The sequence below is a fragment of the Rhinoderma darwinii genome, chromosome 5 (genome assembly GCF_050947455.1).
Source record: "Rhinoderma darwinii isolate aRhiDar2 chromosome 5, aRhiDar2.hap1, whole genome shotgun sequence".
NCBI lineage: Eukaryota > Metazoa > Chordata > Amphibia > Anura > Rhinodermatidae > Rhinoderma > Rhinoderma darwinii.
The window spans coordinates 146,011,076-146,023,994 of record NC_134691.1 but is presented as its reverse complement, the minus strand read 5'-3'; the positions used below and the strand labels follow the sequence as shown (position 1 = coordinate 146,023,994).

General features: G+C 41.3%; 1 protein-coding gene across 2 annotated transcripts in view; it reads left to right on the top strand.

The window, feature by feature from the left end:
- Positions 1-12,919, top strand: part of JARID2 (jumonji and AT-rich interaction domain containing 2) — a 155,709-nt gene that overhangs the window by 104,654 nt on the left and 38,136 nt on the right. For both annotated transcript variants that reach the window (XM_075826614.1, XM_075826615.1), the window contains exon 5: positions 10,589-10,765. In XM_075826614.1, coding sequence (XP_075682729.1) covers positions 10,589-10,765 — 177 coding nt within the window. The remainder of the gene's footprint in view (positions 1-10,588; positions 10,766-12,919) is intronic.

Here is a 12,919-nt window from a genome sequence, read left to right as displayed (position 1 = left end):
AAACATAGTGGATGTGCTGTCATCCAGACCTTCTCCAGTATAAGGCCCAGAGGTTCCTCTATATATACATTTTAGTGCCCACAACAACCAGCAATGAAAAATCGACCAAAAAAAAAACGTATATATCTGGCCCTGGCCGCCAACCTTTGTAAATCCACTTTTGGGACACTTCTCCTTACGCAGCCTATCATTCAGGAAACCGATACAGTGTCAAGGAGTCCGGTTATTTGATAGCCGCAAGGATTTGCAAAGGTCATATTAAGTTTATTCATCTTCCCGGCCTAAATAAGATATTCAAGCTGTATTGGCTCACAAGCTACAATGTCCCATGCTTAGAAATTGTAACACTTTAAAATATAAACCAGATAAAAACATATGGTTTCTAGTAATGTAAACATCCCATATGTTGCCAAAGAGCACTGGAAAAAATAATGAAATGCTCTTTTGGACAACCGTCAAGACGTTTTCAGTGCTTGCAGTTAATCCAACAACCTGCTCCAAGACCGAAATTATTTCATCAGATCTTTAAATGTCCTGAAATTAGTCTGGAACGAGGAGTGCTTGTAGCTGTCATAGAGAAAAAACAGCTCATATCAACATCCAAACGCTCACCGCACATGCTGTTGTAGTCCCTGCTTGGCCACGTATCGTGGGAGGTATAGTTCACAAAGAACAGAATGGACAAACCTTGTACACCAACGATCTGGCCTGTCTGACGACACCAATTTTTATGTCAAATATATTTTTATTATTCGTTATTAACGGGATAAATATTAACATCGCTCAGAAAAAATAGTAATAATACAAAGTCACCGTCAACATGTCATAAGAAACACCAATGTGACATTGTAGAACAATAGAAATTAGGTCATTGCGTACATTTACAGTAGAGAAGTAAAGTTAAAAATTTTAAAAACAATGTGAAGTATGCACGTATCGTAACTGCGAAGACCGAATAAGGACGACACACGTTTTTAACAGGTTTTCAAGTGCGATGGAAATGTTATCGTGATTGGTTGAATCATAAAAGGAAAATCCTTCGCACAATAACATACCTTTTGCGTTTCTTACCGTAGTCGCATCGAAAAACGCATCAAACCGCCATGCAAACTCATGCGGTTTTTCAATGCGGTTTTAACCGCACCTGAAATTCAACGTCTGAATGGGCCTTTACTGTCTGGATCCAGACTTCACATATCACAAGTGTTATGGTTTTCCCTATGATAATAACCTTTAGAACTACTGTCCTAGTGTGTTTCCGCTTTTATCTTATGTAGCTTCTAATATTCTTTAAAGGCTATGTAAACCTTTGCAAGCAAATTTTTATTTTATTTATTTTTTTATGAAAAGATCAATCCGTGTGTTTTGGGCAACTTTATAATTAGTTTTTATTAAAAATTATTTTTCGTTTGTGAGATACCGCTGCCCTGTATTCTGTATACTGAGCAGCTGTATCGTGCACTAAGACCAGAATCTGTCAGGTCTGCAGGTCTGACGGGCTCAGCATCCACCTGTAATCGGTAGCATCTAAGTTGATAACTTAGATGTGATGGATAACCGGTGGATTCAACTCGCTGTCACTGAACCCGTCAGTCCTGGGTCAGTCACTCTGTATACAGAATAATTTTTTTAAATAAAAATACAATTATAAAGTTGCACAAACCACACCGATTGACCTTTTTATTAAAAAACAATTTGCTTTCAAAAGTTTGCATGGCCTTTAAAGATTGAACTTTATTTCAAGGAATAACACTGGTGCTCACCAATTATTACACTAAATAAAGCAAATCACTGGAAATAGGTTAAAATGAAAAAATATCCTTGAGAAAGGCCTCTGACGTATGCCACTGTATACGTACAACATGCGAACATATAAAATACCAGTTCCCGACAGGATGCAGACTAGCGATAATGTTATGTAAGGAAGATTTCACAGGTGCAAAATACTGATGAACATCCACTCACGCACCTAATATTCAGGAGCCGGGTGGCTGCTTATTATTGTTAGGGTTTATTCCCACGTTGTGGTCATATCACACTTTTTGCTGCAATTTTAGCAGAAGCGTGGCAATAAAAAATTAAATCCGACTGCACCGTGTGAATAAATCCGAATTTATTGGCAACTTATAGGCTGGATTCAGACGAGGTCATTACGTCCGTAATTGACGGACGTATTTCGGCCGCAAGTCCTGGACCGAACACAGTGCAGGGAGCCGGGCTCCTAGCATCATACTTATGTACGATGCTAGGAGTCCCTGCCTCGCTGCAGGACAACTGTCCCGTACTGTAATCATGTTTTCAGTACGGGACAGTAGTTCCACGGAGAGGCAGGGACTCCTAGCATCGTACATAAGTATGATTCTAGGAGCCTGGCTCCCTGCACTGTGTTCGGTCCAGGACTTGCGACCTTAATGACCTCGTGTGAATCCAGCCATAGGGTTCAGTATGGTTGTTAAATTGCTTGTTAAAGGGGTATTCCCAGAATAGACAGTCTGATTACTGGGGGCCCCACCGAAGGGACCTCCTCGGATTGTGAGAACGGGGTCCGGAACCCCCTGTTCCTTCTCACTGTTCAACTGTAGTGAGGAGGACATTGAATGGAACAGCAGTCGAGCATGTGCCCTCCCACTCCATTTAAAATTCTTTGTGGCTGTTTCCATTGGTTCCATAGATATTGAATGTCGTGGTGGGTGCATGCTTGACATCCACGTATTTCAAGTGATTCCTCACTGTGGTGGGAGTGGCATATTAGTGCGTTTTTTGTCTGAATTGCTGCTTGGTCAATGCCGCTTCATGGGGCCTTAGGGTTCATTCACATGTTTCGGTTAGAGCCGTATCCGAAAACCTCATGCGGTTTTACTGCGATTGGTGCTTTTTTTTCTATGCAGTTTAGGTAAAAACCAAAACCACATAAAAAAAACGCACCAAAGCACGGGAAAAAATGCATGCATTTTTCCAATGCAGTTTTAAACTCACCTCAACTGCTACATGTGAATGGAACCATACCCATAGAAGTCTTATCTGTGTGCAATTAGAGTACTCAGTAGCTTCCCCCCTCCAGAGTGGTAGGTAGTTGGATGTTCATTAGCATTTTGCATCTGTGCGACCTCCCAGATATAAATTTTGGCCACTCTGCATCGTGTTGGGAACTGAGAATTATATTCACATGTAGCAATTATATAAAGTTTTTTGTCGCAATTTGTCCAAAATTCACCTTAACATGAGTATAGGCCTGTATTTTAACTTGCGCCTTTATTAGTAGTTATGGCATTTTTCATGCTGTCTGCACAAGTAGTGGTAGTGTGTCAAAAACTGCATAGTGAAACTGCGGCAATTCGCTGTAATATCACACCGCACACTACCGCTAAGTGAACAGTCACCTACAATGCTTGCAGCAAAAAGTCCACTCTTATTAGTTTTGAGGTAAATGAAAAACATTGACACTTCCCTTCAATTCCTAAAGAGTTATAATACAAAGGGAGAAATTTAAAGTAAAACGAGACAAAATTTGGACTCAAAATATCTGGCGTACATGCTGTGTTGCAAATGTATCTTTATAAGACACGTTTAACACGTCACTCGAGTGATTTGAAGAACTTCTTGAAAAAGGGATGTGGCTAAGTAGCTGTAAAATGCGTCATATTTAATAATGGCGTACACCATTGTTTTGACGCAAACTATTGCTATAAAAAACAGCAGCTCTGTAGTACGATAAGGAAGAGCAGTGTATAGCTCAATGCGCCAAATTTATCACACTGCGTGCGCCACTATGTTTTTGTCAGTTCTGTCTGTCTGGTCTAGTTTTGTACGGTCTACAGTGCATTCGGAAAGTCTTAAGACTATTTCACTTTTATCTCATTTTGTTATGTTGAGGCCTAGGGCTAATATAAAAAAACAAATCTATTTTTCCCTCATCATTCTGCACTCAATACCCCATAATGACAAAGTGAAAACAGAATTTTAGAAATGTTTGCAAATTTATTGAAAATGAAAAAAACTCAAATTTTGCATGGACAGAAGTATAAGACCCTTTGCTATAACACTTAAAATTTAGGTCGGGGGGCCTCCTATTTCGTCAGATCATCTTCTAAATATTTCTACACCTTGATTGGAGTCCACCTGTGGTAAATTCATTTGATTGGACATGATTTGCAAAGAAAAACCCATGTCTATATAGGGTCTCACAGCTGACAATCTGTATCAGAGCAAAAGTCAAGCCAGGAGGAGGAAAGAACTGCCTGTAGAGCTCAGACACAGGATTGCGTGGAGGCACAGATCTAGAGAAAGGTACAAAAAAATTCTGCTGCACTGAAAGATTCCAAGAACACAGTGGCCTCTATAGTTCTCAAATGGAAGAAGTTTGGAACAATCAGGACTCTTCCTAGAGCTGGCTGCCCACCAAACGAAGTAATCTGGGGAGAAGGGCCTTGGTAAGAGAGGTGACCAATGATCACTCTGGCTGAGCTCCAAGGATCCTGTGTGCAGATGGGAGAAACTTCCAAAAGGTCAACCATCACTGCAGCACTCCACAAATCTGGGTAGGGGGGCCAGAAAGAAGCCTTTCCTCCGTAAAAGACACATAAAAGCCTGTCTTGAGTTTGCAAAAAAAAAAAAAGCACCTAAAGGACTCTTAGGCGGGATTCACACGACCGGGTCGCGTCCGAGCCCGAGTGCCGGCCGGTAAAATCGGCCATTCTGCCCGGCCGGTTTGCATAAAGTTATGCATCCGTGCCGGGCCGGGCAGATCCGGACAGTGACATCATCGGCAACTCCTGAAGGGGAATCCCCATGTGTTCGGGGATTCCGCTTCTGGAGTTTCCCCTGATGTCACTGCCCAGATATGGACAGAGACATCAAGCGCTCTGTCCAGGAGCGGAATCCCCGAACACACGGGGATTCCGCTCCTTCAAGGAGCTAAGTGCGGCTAGCACATAGCAGAGCGGGGAGATACCTCCCCGCTCTGCTATAGTGGCGTCGCTACAGTAGTAGCAGCCGCAGCAGCTGCTGCAGCTGCTAGCGGCGCCATCAAAGGTGTTGCCGGGCCAGGGCACTTTTAACAAGCAGGAGAAGGGAGCCAGCGCAGCGCTCCCTTCCACTTGCTGTACACCCCGGCCCTGCCACACCGTGTACAGCGATGCCATTCGTCAGAATGGCATCAACTCCTCCTCCTCACATGCACTCTGCGCTGTGAGGAGGAGGAGATAGAGCGCAAGAGCCGGAAAACCCGGCCGTCACTCGGGACACATCCCGGTGATGGCCGGGTATTACCCGGCCCCATAGACTTCTATGGGAGCCGGGCGGCCGGGTACCCGGGCGAAAATAGAGCATGTCCTATTTTTTGACGGCCGGTTTTCCCGGCCGTCAAAAAATCGGCCGTGTGAATAGCCCCATTAGGAGTATATTATTCCTAATGCAGCCGGGTTCCGGCCAATTTATGAACGGCCGGCACCCGGCCGGGAAACCCTGCCGTGTGAATGAGGCCTTAGACTGAGAAACAAGATCATGTGGTCTGATGAAACCAAGATTGAACTTTTTGGCCTCAATTCTAAGTGTCATGTCTAGAGGAAACCAGGCACTGGTGCATCACCTGCCTAATACCATTCCTACAGGGAAGTATGGTGGTTGCAGCATCATGCTGTGGGGGTGTTTTTCAGCAGCTGGGACAAGGGGACTAGTCCGTGTTAAAGGAATGCTGAATGAAGCAAAGTACAGAGATATATTCTTAATGAAAACCTGATCCAGAGTGCTCTGGACCTCAGATTGGGCTGAAGGTTCACCTTCCAACAGGACAATGACCCAGGCAGGGGTGGGATACAGCCGGTTCGTAGAACCGGGATGAAGCAGGAACTCTGAATCTGTCCCCTACACTCAATTGTATCTGCGTTCTTCGGACACGGATACAATTGATTTATCTAATGCTGGCCTGGCAAGGCACAAAATGCCTACATATATATATATATATATATTATAATATGTGTGTGTGTGTGTGTGTGTACATATATGTATGTGTGTATGTGTGTATATATATATATATGTGTGTGTGTGTGTGTATGAGCTTGGTTCCTGAGTTATATACATCATAACAACCAAGCTCCGTACGTATATACAGCACCAGAGCAAAGCTCAGTACATATATACAGCACCAGAACCAAGCTCAGTACATACAATCACATAAATACAGCACCAGAACCAAGCTCAGTACATAAATACAGCACCAGAACCAAGCTCAGTACATAAATACAGCACCAGAACCAAGCTCAGTACATACAATCAGCACCAGAACCAAGCTCAGTACATAAACACAGCACCAGAACAAAGCCCAGTACATTTAATACATCAAAACAACCAAGCTTAAAACATATATACATGTACTGAGCTTGGTTTTGGTGCTGTATTTATGTAGTAAGCTTGGTTCTGGTACTGTGTTTATATGTTGAGCATGTTCTGGAGTTGTATATATGTACGGAGCTTCTCTTTGGTGCTGTATATGTATTGAGCTTCTCTGGTGTTGTGTGTGTGTGTGTGTGTGTGTATGTATATATATATATATATATATATATATAATATATTGAACTTAGTTTCTGTGCAGTATATATGTATTGAGCGTTGTTCTGGTGCTGTATATATGTACTAAGCTTGGTTCTGGTGCTTTATATATGTACCGAGCTTGGTTCTAGCGCTGTATATATGTACTGAGCTTGGTTCTGGTACGGTGTTTACATGTTGAGCTTGGTTCTGGAGTTGTATATATGTACAGAGCTTCTCTTTGGTGCTGTATATGTATTGAGCTTCTCTGGTGTTGTATATATGTATTGAGCATCGTTCTGGTGCTGTATATATGTACTGAGCTAGGTTCTGGTGCTGTATACATGTACTGAGCTAGGTTCTGGTGCTGTATACATGTACTGAGCTAGGTTCTGGTGCTGTATACATGTACTGAGCTATGTTCTGGTGCTGTATACATGTACTGAGCTAGGTTCTGGTGCTGTATACATGTACTGAGCTAGGTTCTGGTGCTGTATACATGTACTGAGCTAGGTTCTGGTGCTGTATATATGTACTGAGCTTTGTTCTGGTGCTGTATATATGTACTGAGCTTGGTTCGGACACCGTGTCTGTGCCTTAACCGGAAGATTTGTCCCGGCTTACTGCGCACGCCGCGCTGTCCTCCACCCTTCTCACAGTGTACAGCCTAACTAAATGGGATGAGCACGCTTAGGATATTGAATGTGCGCATATAGGTCTAATGTGTGGGTAGGTAGGTATGTATGCTTATGTAATTATATACATAGTGTGGCATTCCATTTGAAATAAAGAAATGTCCTTTCCAGAATGTTTGAGTCCACTTTAATGTAGGGTTTATTTGGAATATTTTAATTGTTCTATTTGATTATCAGAATCATTTTCCATGGCGCGAAACACTGCGACCCACACCCCCGACGCGTAATGTATTTGTCGGCAAAACAGAGAACTTGTTGTTAAATATTTAAATCCCACCCCTGCAATGACCCTAAGCACACAGCCAAGACAACATAGGAGTGGCTTAAGGACAACTCTGTGAATGTCTGTGACTGGTCCAGACAGAGCTCTGACTTGAACCCAATCGAACATCTCTAAAGAGACCTGAAAATGGCTGCCCACCGATGGTCCCCATCCAACCTGACAGAGCTTGCGAGGATCTGCAGAGAAGAATGGCAGAAAATCCCGAAATCCAGGTGTGCAAACTTTTTTGGCTTCATAACCAAGAAGACTGGAGGCTTTTATTGCTGCCAAAGGTGCTTCAAATAAGCACTGAGTAAAGGTTCTGAATACTTATCTCAATGCAATATTTTAGTTTTTCCTTTTCAAGAAATTAGCAAAGATTATTAACATTGTGTTTTCACTTTGTCATTATAGGGTATTGAATGCAGAATGATGGGGAAAACTTTTTTTTATTGTTTTTATTTTAGCACAAGGTCTCAACATAACAGAATGTGGAAAAATGTAAATGGTCTGAAGACTTTCCGAATGCATTGTATATTAAAGGGGTTATCCGGGAAGTGACGTTTTTTTTTCTTAGGTGCTGCAAATGAAAGAAATAAAACCAAAAAATCAGTACTTGCCTATCCTCGTCCCAGGCGCCCAGAGTTTTTGCTCCAGCGGCAGTCCCGGTGCTTGTTTACATGCACATAGCATGTAACCTCTGCAGCCAATTAGAGGGCTCATCAGGGCTCTCTGGTGACAAATTGTATTTCTGGCATAATATCAGAAATACAACATATGGCCGCTGAGCCCTCTGATTGGCTGCAGTGGTCACATGCTACGTCCATGTAAACGAGCACCGGAACTTCATTTGCTGCCCCTAAGAAAAAAAATTCACTTCCCGAATAACCCCTTTAATACATTTCCCCCAGAGTGTCAGCATTTCCAATAGAAACAAACTTTCTTTTTCCGTTCAAAGTTCAAAATAAAAGGAGTGATCTGATTGGTCGACACTGATACTTTATATTTCAAATGTTATGCATTATGGCTATTAAATCTAGTCTATTGGCTATATGGACATTTGTACATACAGTATGTATTGTATGTTTCGGTTTGTAACATAGGAACTGTGGTGAAAAATGATCTCTGCCTCATATGAATGAAATATTTATTGAGCACAAATAGCCAGAGGCAGCCATGCATTATTATTAGTAGGGTATTCCGGATGCCCACGTGATCAATTCCTGGCACAGAATAATGTGGCGCAAAAGGGTCATCAGGGATATGAATTGCATTTGTTCTCCTTATTAAAGTGCGTATGTATACTCATTGTTCGAGGGCAATTACAGTTCTGTTGTCTTACTTGCAAACCATCCATGAAGAGAGCGATGATAATCCTTTTAGCCTTGCTGCTACATGGATTTCTTCCAATCAAATGTAGCTGCTAATGCCTTGTATAATGTAGTTGGCATCAAGTCAATGATCAAGTGCTTTAGTATTCCAATGTGTTTTTGTTTATGGTATTTTTAGCTAGTCTTCATCAATCTTTTATTCATTCTATGTAGCATACAAATCGCTTTTTCAAAAGTATTGTGATATCTTTATTTTTGGGCCATATACCATAAGCCATTCTGGACTACCTGCAGTCATAACCTAACGCAACGTAAAACTATCTACTAGATCCAGATAATTACAAGGAAGCACAGAAAGCCAGTCCTATTGCTGCAATAGTTTAGAACAGGGATGGCCCCCTGCCCTGCTGGGCAAAAACACAGCTGATTGCTGGCTTGTGCGATCAGCTGTGTTTCTGTCTGAAAATCGCCAGGGCCGGGCTCTGTGTGACAGACGCCATTCGGTAACCAATGAGCTATTTCCTTCACTACAGGCGCCAGTATGAATGGTGCCAGTGACACAGAAAAAGCCTGTAACTTTGACAGGAGGCTGGATTGTCCAATGAGCGCTTTCCTCTGAAGTGAAGGTAAGCACTCATTGTGACATAGAAGGTAGGATGCCCAGCAAGGGAAGGGCCTAAAATACATTCTATTATTAGTACTTGCCCTATCCTAAGCCTCCCGTCGCTGACCCTGGACAGTAGACAGCGTAAAAAAAAAAACACAAAAATCATTGGAGCTTTTTTTTAAAATATTGTGCAGTTCTCTGTTCCCAAAATTAAAAGTTCAAATGCTAAGATATATGTACCCCAATATAGTGCTATATATGCTTAAAGGGTTTTTAGCAGAATCAACCATTATCAACTATCCACAGGATAGGTGATCATTTTCTGATCACTGGGAGCTACACTGCTGGGACCTCCCCACCAATCATGAGAAGAGGGGAGAGGAGGAGTTTAAATGAAGCGGCGGTCGAGCATGTGCGCTGCTGCTCCATTCAAAGTCTGAGATTGACTGAAACAGCCAGGGTGCCACACTCTGCTCTCTGCCAGTCCCATAGATATTGAATGCAGCTGCGGGAGCTTGCTTGACCACCGCTCTATTCAATCTGATCAGCACTGCAAGTGGCGGGTGCAGTGAGGAGGATCTTGGGGGTTTGTGATTGGTGGGGCCCCCAGTGACCAATTATCACTTATCCTGTGGATAGGTGATAATTGTCGACTCCGGGGTGACACCTTGAAGTCGAACATTTTCACCATCTGGCCCACAGACCAAAAAAGGTTGTGCACCCTTGATTTAGGGGCAAGTCAAATATCCTTTAGAAAATTAACTGGAAATTAATAGAGTAATCTTTGTGTATTAAATTTTATAATAGAATTTTGTTTTGAAAGCCATTTGGATAGATGCTTTTGATGTCATTGTGTTACCCGGACCATGCATTACACATATACAAATAGTCATTACATTGTATTTCAATAAAATAAAAAGTAATAATAAGATAAACTACAGTTTGGTCAAGTGTTAGTGTACACAATGTTCCACATAAGACTTCAATGCATTTGGGAAAATCTTGGAATGCATCAAATGTATTAAAATGTTTGGAGACTGTTGTATTTGTACTGTGTGTGTTTAGTTTTAGATGCAAAGCTTACATTAAGATGTATGGGCTGTAATTTCCTTTTTACGGGGAGATTGGGCAGAAATAAGTATTGAGTTGTCTTTTGCCTCATACATAGGTTCTCCTGCATTACCAAGTAGCATGGTGTACTTCGGGAGCTCTCAAGATGAAGAAGATGTTGAAGATGAAGATTTCGAGTTTGAGGACACAAAAATGACCACCACTAACACTTCATCCTCATGCCACTCTACACCTCGGAAAGGCAAAACACAGAAGCATGTTACCAATGGACATGGTTAGTATCATTTTAGGTATACTATGGTGTCGGGGCTTTTATTTTTTCTTTAAACCACTGACAATAATAGTATTTTGTAAGTGAATGGCGCTAGGTGCACATTTATTGCGGTGAGTTGTGTTTGGATAGATTCTACAAGTAGTGAAATGTACTAGAATAAGATCTCCTATTCACATCTATTGATGGTTCCTTAATGACGACGCTGATCTGTTGATTTGTCCATATTGAGTATATATATATATATATATATATATATATATATATATATATATATATATTCGTGTGTGTATGTGTGTTTTTTTTAACATTTTCCCCACGTGTGTCCTTTATTACCGTCATAAATTGTAAGGGTTTTTTTAAAGAGTGAAATCTTGCACGATTGCACAGTAAGATGTGACACAATTTATTATGCACCCGATAAGTTTACTAGGTGTGTTTTACTCTGATGGGTATGTGCGAAAGAAATGTTTACACGTACTTGTCATACTGGAACATTTGATGGCCTTTTTTATGTTCCTGCTGGCCTATACTTCTCTATTTACTTTACCTCCATTATTATTATTATTTGCCACCTTCACTCCAGTATAAAGTACTTTCACCAGAGTCTCGGATATAGTTACACCACTTAGGACATATAAAACACTTCTGCTAACATTTGGGACATTTTGACTGATGGATTAAAATGTGTCTAAGGCCTCAAGCACACTTCATTGAAATGCTTCAGTGTGCTGTGTTTTTGTTTTTTTTTAACGAACAGCACACTGACCCATTCATTTCTATGCGGCCATGCACACTTCTGTTTTTTTCAATGGAACCATGTGGCCGTTCTGACAAAAATAGAACAGGTCCTATTCCTATCTGTTTTTTGCGCATCATTCTCGACCATTCTATTCATTTTTGGCCCATTAAAACAACAGACTGCACACGGAAGCCATCCGCGTGCAGTCCGTGTTTCGCGGATCCATGAGTCGCAGCCGTATATTTGGCAACGGATGTGTGCTTGAGGCCTAAGTCATCTATATAAACATCTTCTATGGGCTTAAATCAACTACATAGCTTTGTATTGGCTGCAGAACACTATTAATGCCATGATCTATTGTTCATTTATCTATAAGGCCTCGTTCACATCCGCGTCGGGTTCTGTTCATGAGTTCCGTTAGACCTTTCCGTCGGAGGAACCCATGAACAGAAAGACAAACGGAAGCCATAGCTTCCATTTGCATTTAACATTGATTTCAATGGTAATTCTTGCGCTGCAAATTGTTTTTGTTTTGTCTCCGTTACATAAGGTTACGAGGACGCTATTGTTTCCACTAAAAAAAACTAAAACCTTACCGAACGGAGACAAACTGAAACCATTTGCAACAGAAGCCTTACCATTGAAATCAATGGTAATGCAAACGGAAGCTATGGCTTCCGTTTGTCTTTCTGTTCATGAGTTCCTCCGACGGAAAGGTCTAACGGAACTTGACGCTGATGTGAATGAGGCCTAACTCAATTGAGTATTCCTGGGATAGCAATAACTTTTCATATATTTGAGATTCCTGAAATCATATTTTCATAGTATTTAAATTTCCCCCACTTTTTTTCTGGCATTTTACCTGGTTATTTTTGGCAGTCTTATCTTCCCTGTCATTCTAATCAGGAACAGTTCAGCAGTGCAATCATGTGGTCGCTCCATGCCTGTTTTTGTTTTTAAGAAAAATGTGTATTCATGTTTGTTAATAAACTTTGTAAATACAATTTATTAAACAAATATATTAACTTTTTGAGATACAGCTCTGTATTCTCTATACGGAGAAGTTGTATCGTTCGCTATTCACTGAATCCGTCAGTCCCGCGGACCTGATGGGTTCAGTGACAGCGGGTTCTGTGTGTGTCTGACACGCAGGATCCACCTGTAAACTATCACATCTAAGTTCTAGTTTACAGTTGGAGCCTGCATGTCAGAGACACACAGAACCCGCTGTCACTGAACCTGTCAGTCCCGCGAACCTGACAGGAACAGGATTTAGCTAAATATACATCTGGTCTGTATAGAAAATAGAGCTGCATCTCAAAAAGTAAAAATTATTTTTAATAAAATGTATTTACAAAGTTTATTAACAAACATGAATACACATTTTAATTTTTTTTTAAAAACCACACTTTTAA